Below are 13,313 nucleotides of genomic sequence, written 5' to 3'. Positions count from 1 at the left end.
CTTTCATTGCCAGGGAGTGTGTCAATATTTGCTCATGGGAACTGCTGCCCTGCCGCACTTGGTCAACACGCCCCCAGCCTGCCGGGTCTCTCCATCATGGGCTGACTCCGAGCTTCAGCCGGGGCCTCCCGTCTGCTCATCAGACAGGGGGTCTCTCCCCGCTCTGGCCGTAACAAACGGCAGCTATTGGGGGAGAACGAAACAAACACATGCTGCCCGTTTACGAGGGCGGCAGCAGGTGACCGCTCCGCCCGCACAATTAAGTCGGAACCCCGGCTCCACCATTTCTTGGCTCTGAGTGCCTTTTGGCCAGCCTCGGAACCTCTTCGTGCCTCAGTTTCCTCATCCCATCTCACAGGACTGTCGCAGGGCGGCAGCAGGGTGGCTCTGGCCTACGCCAGCGCTGTGCTCTCTGCGTCCGGCAGGGGGCGCCGCGGGACCTCAGCCGCCCGCCTTGGCTCCCCACGCGCAGCCCCGCTCGGCCAGACTCGGCTCTCTTCGGCCACCCTCGGATTCACTCGGCCGCTCTCGGCTCTGTTCGACCTCACTCGGTCGCTCTCGGCCCTGTTCGGCCTCACTCGGATCCACTGTCGGGTCTGTTCGGCTGCGCTCGGATTCACTCGGCCAGACTCGGCTCTGTTCGGCCGGGCGCGTCCAGGCTCGGCTGGGCTCGGTAACCCTCGACCCGATTCGGCTCTACTCGTCAAGCTCTGACTTGTTCGGATCTGCTCGGCTGCGCTCGGTTCTGGACGCGGAAAAACTCTACCCTCGCGCCGGCTCCGCGCCGTCGGTCCCCGGGGTGCAGGGCGGCGAGGCCGGCCCTCCGCGTGCACCTGTTCCGGGGACGGGGGTTCCGCTGTGCCGGCCCCTGGGCTGTGGCGCGGGGACTGCGAGCGTGGCCGCGGCCGGCAGCAATCTTTTCCCCGTGCTTTGAGGCGGAAGCCGGTGGAGGTGGAGGGGATTCCCCGAGCTTGGCGTGGGGGACAAGCTCCCCTTACGGGGTGGTTGGCCCTGGCCTCGCGCTGCATCATACGGGCTTTGCCACCAGTCAGCCGTGGGGAGGGAGGCAACTGCTGCCCCTCATGTCGTTGAGACTCAGTTTCCCCCTCTGACAGTTAACAGGGTCCTCGTCAGGGTCCAGAGGACCTGGAACGGCGCTGGCTCTCTCCTCCTCTGGGCCTCTTGGGGATTCAGTTAACTCGCCTGACTGGTATTAACACCCTCGGGGTCGGGCGCGGGTTACTGAAAGCCCAGCGCGGAGAAGCTGCGGCTGGAGAGCGAAGTTCACCCCGGCTAGTTCATGATGGGGGGCTGCGGTAGAAACAGGCTGGGGCTCTCCGGACGGAGGGGCCCCTCGGAACCTCTGCCCATCTTGCGGGGAGGGTTGGGGTCTGGAGGAAGAAGAGAGTGAATGGGCGCCCCAGCCAGCCCTCGGACGTCTCGCGTTTTCTGTCCCCTCAGTTCCCTAAGGAGGGGACGGGGCTGGTGGGATGGGGGGGTGGTGCCAGGCGCCTCGGCTCCCCCCAGCAGGTGGCGTGCACGTTTTCTTTTGTTCAGGTTTTGAATTGGTTACTGACCTTGAACAGTTAGATCTGTGGCCATTGACAATTTACCAGCTGACTCCAGGAAACATCGTGTTTATTGTTCTATCTCAATTATTGACAGGCACACGTCTTATTTTTTAAATACATGAAACATATAGAGGGGTTCCTGGCGCTTTGTAAATGCTGACAAAATGTTCCTATTTTTATGCCGCCTTTTGGCTGTAAGTGGGGCGAGGCAGTACAGAACGGTAGCCGGAGCCTGGTTCTGCCCCAGAGTCTGTGCCTTGTTTTCCTCGTCTGTAAAATGGACATATGAGGTCATAATTGTGCCTACCTCAGAGGGTTGTTGAAAGGTTAGTAGAGTTAAAACATGGGAAGCCCTCAGGACGGGGCCTGCAGGGAGTGAAGGCTGTCTTCTGGGGACAGGGGTAGTGGGAGGTGGTGGCTGGGGAAACACAGGGCTCATACCCTGGGTTTCTCGCCTTGGTGACAAGGGTTCAGGCCTTCTTCATTGGGGTTACAGCTTTGCTGATAGGGTTTGGCAGTGATGGGAGGCATCGGTCCAGCATCTCTTCCTGGCCATGCTGTCACCCTGGGTCCCAGGGCTTGCAGACCAGGTGTGCAGGAGGACGATGGGCACACACTCTCACCCCATTTAGCGTTTAGCCAGGAAGAAATACTGGTAGGTGTCCAGGATGCAGCACCCCATTGGGTATCCCCAATTGCTCAGGTGGTCTTGGTTTCCTCATATCTGCCTGGCCCAGGGACACCAAGGCTCAGAGAGGTAAGGAAACTTGCTCAAGGTCACACAGCTAGGAGGAGGTGGAACTGAGTCATAACCCAGTTTGTCTGCCCCAGGGCTGAAGCTGAGTCTCCAAGCCACTTGACCAGCTGAGGAGATCCTTGGAACGGCTCGGAGACACACAGTGGGGAACTTTCAAGCATGGTGAGAGAGCCGGAGGAAAAATACTGAAGTACAAAATTCCAGAGTTCTGCTCTCTTGTCCACTCTGCCCCCAGCCAGCTGCCTGGACCAAGGGGGAGAAAGGGCCCTTCTTCAGGGCATGGCATGGCTGGAAGCCAAAGGACCTGGCCCCAGTGCTTGGCAGGTCCCATGCCTTTCCAGACCTCAACCTCCTTATCTGTTAAGTGGGATGAGCAAACTTCCTCTGCAGGGATGTCGTTGAGTGTGGCATGGTGCGCAGTGCTGGGCACATAGTCGGCCTTTGGCCTTGATAGAACCGTTCCTAGGCCCCAAACTGCTTGTCCATCCCCCACCCATCCCCGACCCATCTTTCTCCCCATCCCCCTTCCTTAGCTGTTCAGGCTGTGTAAACCACAGGGCTCAGAGATAGCCAGGAGCTGTCTCCCTTCCAGTGCTGCTGACTCAGCCCTTTCCCCTTGGTGGCGGCAGCGTGGCTCCCCTTGGCTTCCTCTCTCTGAAGCCCTGCGTACATCCGCTCTGTGCCCTGGGAATGCTGCCCGGGGAAGGGCCACGTAGAGGGCATTGCCGGTGCAGGCCCACTGGTGTTCCCGGCAGACCTAGTCCTTTAGTCTGCTTTCTTTTGGTCCCCTGGACCCCTGAATAGACCTGGGGGATTCCAGTCAGTTTGGGAGGGGAAACAGCACAAAGCTAGAAGTCAGGAGAGTCTGGCTCTCATCCCAACTTGGACTCCAGTCTGCCATGTGACCTTGAGCCAATGACTTGTCCCCCCTTGGCCACAGTGTCTCTGCTGGTCAGATTAAGGAATGGTGTTATATCATCTCTAAGGATCCTTTCAGGTCCAATATTCTGCTGTTCGATTATCCCCCAAACATGTGGGAATTCCGAGGCCCAGAGTCCGGCCCTGTTCAAGGACACATAGCCCAGGGGCTGTTCCCTCCTTCACACTTTGCCCAGCTGTGAGTGGGCACTGGGGTTTAGCACTCAATGCCACAGACATAAATATGTCTCCCTTAGGTCTCTGCGCACCTGCGCCTCCTGGGAACGATAGTGGCACCATGTCCCTCCTCCCAGGGTGTAGACCCTGAACTGCAACCTTTGCCCACACCCATGCCCAAGTGTGCCATTGTGGGAACTTCAGTGGGTTCCATTCTGTAGGGTTGTAAGTTCCTTTCCACTAGCTGTGTGACCTTGGGCAAGTCACTTCAGCTACCTGACTCTAGCTTCCTCCCTCGAGGCTGAGGTATGACTAGTTGGAATTCTGGGTATAAATACCCTGTGGGGACTGAAAGCCCCCTGGAGAGATGAGGCCTGTCCCAGGCAGTAAGTGCTCAACCAGTGTAGAATGGGAGGGTGATGGAGGGTGAGGGGCATTTCAGACAGGAGCCAGGGCACAGAGCCAGGGCCAAACCTCCCCCAGTCTAGCCAGAAGGAAACTGAGGCAGGACCCTGCTCAGGCCCGGGGCACACAGGCTGCCCTCCTTTGAACTTCTTGGGAGGTCATTTCCCCAGGGGATTGGCTCTAGAAGACCAGGAGGGTGAATCAGTAGGAATGGCACAGCTCCAGGCAGAGGAGGAGGACTTTGGTGCACACTGGGGCATGGGGGACTGACCTGGCTGCCACCCTTATGTGTGATACCTGAGGAGGTCATACCTCATACCTGCTCATTCACTCAACAAACGGATGGCACTGGGAATGGAGTTCTGGGGCACCTAGAGTTTGAGAGGTGAAGTGACAGGCCAAAGTCACTGGCTCATGGGGAGCAGGGCCAGGATTTGAGCCTGTGGCTGCAGGGCCGACCCCTGTGACTCAGAGCAAATAAGCTCTTCAGCTCAGGCTGGATCCCTGGGGGGATTCCAGACCCTTTCTGCTCTGACTTTCTAGGCCTTTCAATCAAACAAGACCCCACTGGACCACCAAAGAGTTAAGCAAAGGAAATCCCTGGCTCTCTTTATCCCTGCAGAGCCCAGAGGCTGGAGGGGAGGGAGGGGGGAGGAGGGGAAATGGGAGGCCAGCTCAGCCCGCTCCCTCCGCCCTCCCTCGCTCCAGCCCTTCTTCCCTCCCTCCTCGGCTGGGCCTGGGGGTCTGGGCCAGTTACAAGTTATTATTGCAGACATGGGCCAAGGAGCCAGAGGCCGCCCAGAGGCCCAGGGTCCGTGAGCCGAGGCGAGGCTGCAGGACACAGGGTGAGTGATAAAAGGCCCCTTAGCTTCTGCCCCCACAGAATCTCGGGCCCTGCTATTTCCCTCTGACCCAGTCAGCCCTCCTAGGCTGTCCTCTCCTGTTCCTTCCTGCCCCTGGCTAAGGGCTGCCCCCGCATGGACACACCAACCAGCCTGACCTGCCTGAACTGAGAATTATGGCCCCCCCACCCTCTCCCCCACAGAGGTCCCAGCTCCTCAGTGGAGGCAGCAGGGACCCCAAAAGTCACCCCTGATGGCATGGTCCCCCACACTTGGTCCCTGGCTGGCACCCTTCCCCAGGGCCAGTCAGCTATCCTAGCTGCGGATTTTATTCCTCTTGTTAAAGGCCACTTGGCTTCCTGCTTCCTGTTCCCCAAGCTACAGTTCTGTGTCTCAGAGCTCCTGACTCCCATCTGGCTGGGGCCAATAGGAAAGAGAAATGTCTCCAAACCATACCAGTCCTCTGGGAGAGGTTCTGCTTCCTCCCATCCCGTGCAGGCACAGAGAAGAGGTCCATGCTGGGCAGAGGAAAGAACAGACTTTTTAAAAAAGTCTTTTACAAGTCAGGCACTTTCCCTGCATTTAAGTCCTCCCAAGTAATCTGGGCGGGAGGTGATGTTGTCAACTCCTTGTGAGTGTCAAGGAGCAGATGCTCAGAGAGGTTAAGCCCCCAGCCCTAGGTCATGCAGCTTGTAAGCTACCCTGGGATCTCAATTCTGACTCTAAAGTCTCAGCTTTTCCCATGAAGTCACATCAATGCCAGGAAAAATAAGTGAATTTCGCTCTTCTCAACACCACTGGAATTTGTAGTTTACAAACAGAAGATGAGGATGATAATCAGACAGGAGAGTGTTGATCTCTGGGGATTTGACCTGCCTTCTTGAGTAGAACCAGGAAACCTGAGCAGGTGGGCAGAGAGGAGCTTGGGAAGGGTCTGGAGACTGATGCCCATCCCCACTTCCTTTGGTGCTACCATCCAGCCCCCAGAGAAGAGGGGACGAGCCTCCTGTCCCTTTAAAACCCAGCTCTTACCTCAGTGTGCAGCTGAGATAGGATGGCATTTAAAAAAGTAATAATTTTACCTTTCTACATGTATTAACCACAGAAAAATATTTTTGAATTGTTCTAAATGTTAAAGGAGAGCAAAAAGGAAATAAACAAAGAAACACCAGAAGTGTAAAAACCAGTCTGGTTTCAAAAGCTGTTTCTGATCCTGTGATAACTCAGTGACAGCCCCCAAAGCCTGCCACCACCTTAAAGGCTCCTGCCCAGCTTCCTGCCCACCCAGCCCTAGGTCTGTCTCCAGCAGCTGCTGTCCAGGCTACTTCCTGCCCCTCTCCAGGAACTCTGGACGACCCTTCCTGACTAAGGCCAAAGACATATCCTCACCAACCCTTGGATTTCTCTGCTCCTTTTGAATTTTTCAGACTTCCTAGTCTTTCCCCTTAATTCCAATTTACCGCCTTGGCAGATGATTGGCAAGTCTATGATAGTTGACAGAACCACCTTCCAATGAATTAACTCTCTCTGGAGCCTTCCCTGCAGGGCTTCTGGGTAAGGCTCAGTTGCGTAGGTTGTTGACTGCACAAAGGTGCTGAGGGGTGAGGTGGGCTAATGCCAGCCCTTGCCAGTGCTCCTTCAAAGAAGACTTCTTTTTTAATTCTAATTTCTCCGTCCAGCGGGGTGCCTTCTTCTACTTTGCACAAAGGCACTGTAAAGGCTAGAAATGGTTTGCAGTCTACAACTCAGCACACCTGCTCCTAATTTCTCGATGACACAGTAACACTGTCACCGTGCATAACTCTGTGCATTTTCTCTCATGGACGTTGCTTCCCGTGTGCTAGAAAAAAATGAACATTTCCATCTCCTTTGTCAGGTCTGTAGTGTTCACGCACCAGGGCATAGGCTCAATCCCCTCTCCTGAGAACAAGCCTGCAGAATCCTTTGCATTTATCTCAAATGTCCACTAACCTCTGTCGTGCTGCCCTGAGCCATGTGCCTGCTGGAGGTGGTGGAGTCAGTGGCACGAAAACAAGCCAGAGGGAGGGAAACATCTTACAGTCACCATGCGGGGCAGCTGGGACACCAGTGAAAGCCTCCTGGGACCCTCCTGTGCCCCTAGCTGTGGCTCTCTTCAGAGGGGCTTCCTCCTTTCCAGCGCCATGTGTGGCAGCCATGGACTGGGTGCTGGGAGACTCAGTGTCCCGGCCCTGCCCTGTCACGAGACTCTTCATGACCTCAGGTAGGCCTCAGTCTTCTTGTCTGTTAAATGGGGACACGACACTTGCTCCCTGAGTCATGCACTCACTGTGGGAGGCAGCAGCCACCCTGGGCATCGGCACAACGTAGATGTTGAGTGAAATAGTTTCTGTCCCTCCTTTTTTGTTCCAGGTCACCATGGGGACAACTGCTCTGGGTCTCCTCTGGGCAGTGCTCCTGCTCCCTCTCTTGGTGTTTGGGGTCCCCACTGAGGAGCCCACCTCTGGGGAAGCTGTGGCCTCCAACACCCCCGGGGGCTGCCGACGATGCTGTGACTCCGAGGACCCTCTGACCCTTGCTGATGCTGCAGATGCGTCCTCGGCCTCTCCGTCTGTCCTCCCATATGTCCTGCCTGAAGTCAGGCCCTACATTAACATCACCATCCTGAAGGGTGAGTCCCCACCCGTGGCTTGTGCTGGGCTGGGCTAGGAGGGCCGGGGAGGTGAGGTGGAGAGAGCAGGAAAACCCAGGACAGAAAACTGTCCCAAACCCTTTCTTTCAGTCACATGTATATTGATCACCCAGTAAGTGCCAGGACTGTTCTGAGCACTGAAGATGGAGCGTGAACAAACCAGACAAAGAGCCCACTGCTCTGGAGCTTCCATGCTAGCAGGGGAGGTGGGCAATGAACCATAGCATGGTACCTAAGTTAACGAAATGGAGTGTGCGATGGTGGTCAGTGCTCTGGGAAATGAGAAGGTGGACAGGATGAGGGGCATTGAGAGTGGAGGTATGGGGTGCAGGTTGCATATCAAGTGGGGTGAACAGTGGAGGGCTCGCTGAGAAGGTGAGATTTGGACAAAGGCTCACAGGAGGTGGGGAAGGGGCAGTCCAGGCAGAGGGCACAGCAGGTGCAAAGGCCCTGGGGCAGGAGTAGGCAAGGAGTGTGTGAGGAGCTGAGGTTGGAGAAGGAACAGGGGCCAGATCGTGCCCTATCAGCCACTGGCGACCATCAGGACTTGGGCTTCTCTGAGTGGGGGCAGGGGCAGGGGCAGGTTTGAGCAGAGGAGGAACCTGATCTGATTTAGGCTTCAAATGGATCTCTCTAGTGTCGTGTGGACAGATGGCAGGGAACAGGGGTGGAAGCAAGGAGCCCTGTGGGGGCTACTAGGGCCTTATGATGAGGATCAGCTCCCTGCCCTCTAAAATCAGACATGAAGGAAATTAGTTCTGTTACTGGGGGCTGTGGGGGGCTTGGGGACAGCTGTGGCCAGGCCCTTGACATCCTTGGCCTCCATCTTTGCTAACAACTGCATGAGGCTGATACTTGATCATTTCCCCCACTTTGCAGATGGGAAAACTGAGTCTCCAAGAGGGGAGGCACTCACCTGGGGGTCACACAACTGTCAGGGACTATGTTAGTCCATTTTTGTTTTTTATAATAAAATACATGGAACTGGGTAATTTATAAGAAAATGAAACATATTACTTACAGTTTCTGAGGCTGGGAAGTCCCAAGTCCATCTGGTGGTGGCAAAGGTGACCCAGGGGTCTCACATTGCAAGACGGTGGAAGCAGAGAGAGCAGAGAGAGAGAGAGAGAGAGGGAGAGGGAGAAGAGAGAGAAATTCTCCGCTCTCTTCTTTTAAAGCCCTCAGAACCATGCCGCTGACCACCATTTTTAATCCATTCACTACTGCACGGTCCTACAATCCAATCACCTCTTCAAGGCCCCACCTTCCAATTGCCATAATAGAATTTCCCACCCTCTTAACAGTCACAGTGAGGGACCAAGTTTCTAATACATAAAAGCTTGGGGGACACAATTCAAGCTTCAGTGAATTTGGGGGGGGATATAATTCAGTCCACTACAGGGACAGAGCCAGGATTTGTCCCTGAAGTCTCCACAGGGCCAGTGCACCACATGGCCAGTGGTGCATTGGAGACCGCCTGCCCCCTTCTGATTTCGTGGGTGAGGATGTCTCCCTTCCCCGCTGCCTCACACATCACAGCTTCCCCAAGACCGATTGTGCCCTTTGCATGAGGTTGAGGAGGTGCCTGGATGCTGATGGTACTTCCCCCCCCACTGTCCTCTCCAAACCCCTGACACTCCTCCTGGGCCAAGCTTGGCTGCCTGCTGGGTGGGGTTGGACAGCTTGCTGTGGCAGAAGGACCCAGGCTGATCAGGACACTGGGCCCCAGCACAGCTCCTCAGCTCCCTTGCTGAGTGGGTCAGTGGGTGTCTCTCCTGCTCTGGGCTTGCTGCCGCATTTGTAAAAAGAAGGTAACCCCTCCTTATAGCCACCCTTCACTTCCTCGCTCAGGCTGGGGCACAGCGAGTGCGCTGCAAACTGTAAAGTGCTGTGCACATGATGAAGTAGTTCTCCATCGAGGCTGTGGCGCCAGACCCCTGCAGAGCAATGGACACTCTCCCTCCTCCCTTCTTTCTGGGCTTCTCCTCCAAGGGCCTGTGCCCTCCTTCCTGCCCCTTTACCCACTCATGGTCACAGGGGACCTGGGAAAACACAGGGCCTCCCAGCTCACTCAAAGGGTGTGGCTACGGGTGAGACTTCAGGCACTGTGACAGGCAGCAGGGAAATATGCGGGGTCAGGTCCCTGCAGACATAGGTGGTCACCTGCTTTTCTTGTGTTCAAAGTCAGCCTGGAACAAGGGCCAGGCAGGGGTGTGCGTGCCTGGGGACTAGGTTAGAAGCCACCAGACCCCGGGGCAGGTAGAGATAGTCTGGGCAGTGCTGGGTGAGCTGTCCTGCTTCATACTTGCAGAGTTTGCGAAGTGCTTTCCCACATGACATTTTGTTGAGGGCTCACAAACACCTCTGTGAGGTGGGTGCAGTCCTCTTCAAGATACAGACAAGAAAACCAAGACCCCAACCACGAAATGCCCCATGTCACCTGGGTGGGCAACAATGCCAACCAGGGGCTTCCTGGCTCCCAACCCAGGCTTTTCCCTCCAGGTGGGCAAGGATATTTTTCTTGGTTCCCTCCTGGATCAGAAATGCAAAGTCCGTCCCACCACACCCCACGTCCCCACCAGCCTGGACTACATGCCAGGCTCGGGGCCTGGGCCTGGCCTCCCAGAGACCACAGTCAGACCCTTTCTGTGGGGGATAAGGTTTTGTGTCCCTGGGCAAGTCATTTACCCTCTCTGTGAAGTAGACGTGGTCATGGTGTCTTCTTAGAGGGGCATTTGGGGAGGCGATGTCTGGCATGCAGTAGGTACATAATAAACGCCAACTCCTTCTCTGGGCCTGGACTTCCATAAATGAGTGTGGGTACCTCCTTGGTGCAGGCCTGGATGCCCGCCCTGATTTCTCCCCTTTTCTCCACAGGTGACAAAGGGGACCGAGGCCCACTGGGCACACCAGGGAAGCTGGGCAAGGAGGGTCCCCGGGGGGACCGTGGCCTGCAGGGCACCAAGGGCGCCAAGGGGCAGGCGGGCAGCCCTGGCAGCCCGTGCCAGACACGCTACTCAGCCTTCTCGGTGGGCCGCAAGACGGCCCTGCACAGCAGCGAGGGCTTCCAGCCACTGCTCTTCGACACGGTCTTCGTGAACCCAGATGGCCACTTCGACATGGCTGCGGGCTGCTTTGTGGCACCCCTGCACGGCCTCTACTTCTTCAGCCTCAATGTGCACAGCTGGAACTTCAAGGAGACCTACGTGCATGTCGTGCACAACGAGGAGGCGGCTGTCATCCTGTACGCGCAGCCCAGCGACCGCAGCATCATGCAGAGCCAGAGCGTGATGCTGGCCCTGGTGCCAGGCGACCGTGTCTGGGTGCGGCTCTTCAAGCGCGAGCGTGAGAACGCCGTCTACAGCGACGACGTCGACACCTACATCACCTTCAGCGGCCACCTCATCAAGCCCGAGGACGACTGAGTGCCTCCTGCGTCACCTCCCAGCTGGGCGGCTCAGGTGCTGGGTGGCCGTGGGCAGGTCCCATCCCCTGCAGGGCTCTATGCACCTCTGTAGAGGGGGGCGGCCAGGTGGTTCCCGAGGACCTGGCATTCTGGGGAGGCTGCCTCTTCTTTCCTTACTGGCATCATCCCTCCCAGTCTGTTTCTGTCCCTCTCTCTTCTCCTGGACATATTTTAAGAAAATTTCTGATCTAAATATTCTAAAACTTTCCCAGCCTTGTAGCCCAGCACTTCACAAACTTGAATATGCATATGAATCACCTGGGGATCTTGTTAAGATACAGATTCTGATTCAGCAGGCTGGAGTGGGCCCAGGATTCTGTATTTCTAACAAGTTCCTGGGTGATGCCGGTGCTACTGGTCTGTGGACCACACTTGAGTAATCAGGTTCTAGAGCTTTCACATTCTAGTACTTTCTGAACATTCTGGAATCCTCCGAATTCTGGAATTCTCCCAACATCACTCTAGGAGCAGTCCCTTCTCTGTTCTCTTTGCCCCTTCCTCCTCCTTTCTCCGTCTCCTCTTCACCACCCCCACCCCACAGCCACTGTTCATTTATTCATTCATCAAACACTGAGCACTCATGCTGTGCCAGGCCCTGGGAAAGGTGAGGTGAGTCAGACAGGCCCTGCCCCTGCTCTTGGTGAGCGCCCAGTCCAGCCCTGGGGGGGCTGATGGGTTCCAGAAGATTTTAAACCAGACCCAGCAAAATGCACAGGGCTCTCACCCTGGGGGTTCAGGCACGGTGCATCTCTTGTTACCTACTGCTCCCCAAGGCTGGTGGCACAGGGTAGTGCAGTATCCATTCTTCCTCCTCCTGCCCATTGCCCATCATTAAAGCAAACCCAGAGGGGCCTTGGCAAGGACAAGGGTCCTGTCAGGGGAGGGCCCAGGAGTTTGGGAGCATTTTCAGGTGAAGGGGGCCTCTGGGGAGTGGAAACCAGACTCCTAGCTCCCCACATGGCTGGTGCGGTAGCATGTGAGGACTCCTACCCTCCTCACTGGGATCACTTCCCTGTCCCCTCAGGCTCTGCCAGGGCCTTGCTCAGCCCCTCCTGCCAAAGGCTTCTGAGCCTCAGTTTCCCCAGGACTTCTCACTACTATCAGACACTGATGTCTGTACCCAGGTGCTTTCGGCCTTCCTCAGCCCCTCTCGCCAGCCCAGTGCCCCCGACTCCAGGCTTTATCAAGGTGCTAAGGTCCCAGTGGGCAGCTCCTGCTGGCAGACCCCTCCTCCAGCCTGGTGCTGCCGTTACAAACACCAGCGGGTGACGGGCCGGGATGGAAGGCACCAGGCTTTGGAGCCCTCAGCAGGTCTAGGGAACTGAAGCAGGCAACATTTCAGGTCAGGCAGGGGGACTCTTCTGAGCCATGCTGCCAAGGAGGCACTGGGAGAGGCCAGGGCAAAGGAAGGGACGTCAGGCCTTCTGTCTCTTCTCCCTCTCCCAGGGTGGGGCAGCCTGGTGGTCCCCTAGCCTTCTTCTCCCCCACCCCAGGTGGCCTGACCTTCTCCTCAGTGGGGGGGGTCTCGCCCATTTGTGCTCATGCAGTTTCTGGGGCAGAGGAGGCCTTGGGTGGTGGTCTCTGGTGCTCACAGTCAAGGGAGCCATTGCTATGTGGCCAGGTGATGGGAGCAGGGCTTGACCAGGTGCCATGAAGGCCGGTGCTATAAAACCACCCCAGCCCTACTGTGCCCCTGCCCTGCTTGCCCATTGTGATTAAAGGATTCTGTGTCCTCTTGGTGGTCAGGCTGGTTCTTTCTGCTCTGCTTCCTTTGCCCACTTGAGAGTGCAGCTGGTCCTGGTTCCTCTGGGGCCCGGATGTAGGGCTCCAGAGAGACAGGGCAGCCCAGGGCTCCACCCCAAGTGCTCCCCCCCGATGAAGGAACCAGTCCTCTAGGTCACTTATGTAGCCAGTGTGCCTTAGAGTTAGTGGGACCAGCTCAGAGTCTGTGGTGCCACTACCTGTCTGGACCTTGGGCAAGTCTCCACATCGCTGAGCCTCAGTTTCCTGATCTGTAAAATGGGGATAATGGCAATGTAAAATGGGGTGGCCATAAGGATTAGAGAAGGTGCCTGGTGAGTGCCTGGTGAATTCATGCTTGAACCAGCATCTATTGGGCACCTGCTGTGTGGCTTGGAGGCTACAGCGAGGAGCACCATCTGTCACCTCCCCGTGGACAATTTGTGTTCTAGGGAGGCACTCGAGAGTGCCGAGCAAACCACAGGCCCTCACCTGCCTCGTGTTTTGTGTTTAATATTTACAAGAGCACTGGTGGGTATTCTCTGCAGGAAGACACACACTACATTTTACAGTGGAATTCCTCGACAGGTCTGACTTTCTAAACTAGCACAGTGGCTACTCATGTAAATATATTTAAAGTAACCTGCGTTGATTCCCCTTGCCAATCTGATGGGGTACCCTGCCCTGCTCTCTGTTGTTATTGTTGTATTTTGATGGCTTTCTGAGCTCCATGTGGAGGAGGCTTGCTATATAGAACCAGCAACCT

At 56.3% G+C, this 13,313-nt stretch overlaps 1 protein-coding gene across 1 annotated transcript; it reads left to right on the top strand.

Moving 5' to 3' along the window:
- Positions 1-4,622: 4,622 nt before the first annotated feature.
- On the top strand, positions 4,623-12,545 carry C1QTNF6 (C1q and tumor necrosis factor related protein 6). Its single transcript, XM_008590989.1, has 3 exons — positions 4,623-4,673; positions 7,062-7,320; positions 10,219-12,545. The coding sequence occupies exons 2-3, from the start codon at positions 7,068-7,070 to the stop codon at positions 10,764-10,766; spliced, it is 801 nt and encodes a 266-aa protein (XP_008589211.1). The 5' UTR covers positions 4,623-4,673; positions 7,062-7,067; the 3' UTR covers positions 10,767-12,545.
- Positions 12,546-13,313: the final 768 nt, after the last annotated feature.

The sequence above is a fragment of the Galeopterus variegatus genome, unplaced genomic scaffold (assembly GCF_000696425.1).
Source record: "Galeopterus variegatus unplaced genomic scaffold, G_variegatus-3.0.2 Scaffold6546, whole genome shotgun sequence".
Classification (NCBI taxonomy): domain Eukaryota; kingdom Metazoa; phylum Chordata; class Mammalia; order Dermoptera; family Cynocephalidae; genus Galeopterus; species Galeopterus variegatus.
Note: the sequence above shows the minus strand (reverse complement) of the source record. Positions and strands in the feature narration are given on the sequence as shown.

What these genes read in the sequence shown, in the direction of transcription:
- C1QTNF6 (XM_008590989.1), top strand. Translation starts at nt 7,068, where the DNA reads ATGGGGACAACTGCTCTGGGTCTCCTCTGGGCAGTGCTCCTGCTCCCT. An exon ending in TAACATCACCATCCTGAAGG is followed by an intron (nt 7,321 to 10,218) that starts GTGAGTCCCCAC and finishes TTTTCTCCACAG; the next exon opens with GTGACAAAGGGGACCGAGGC.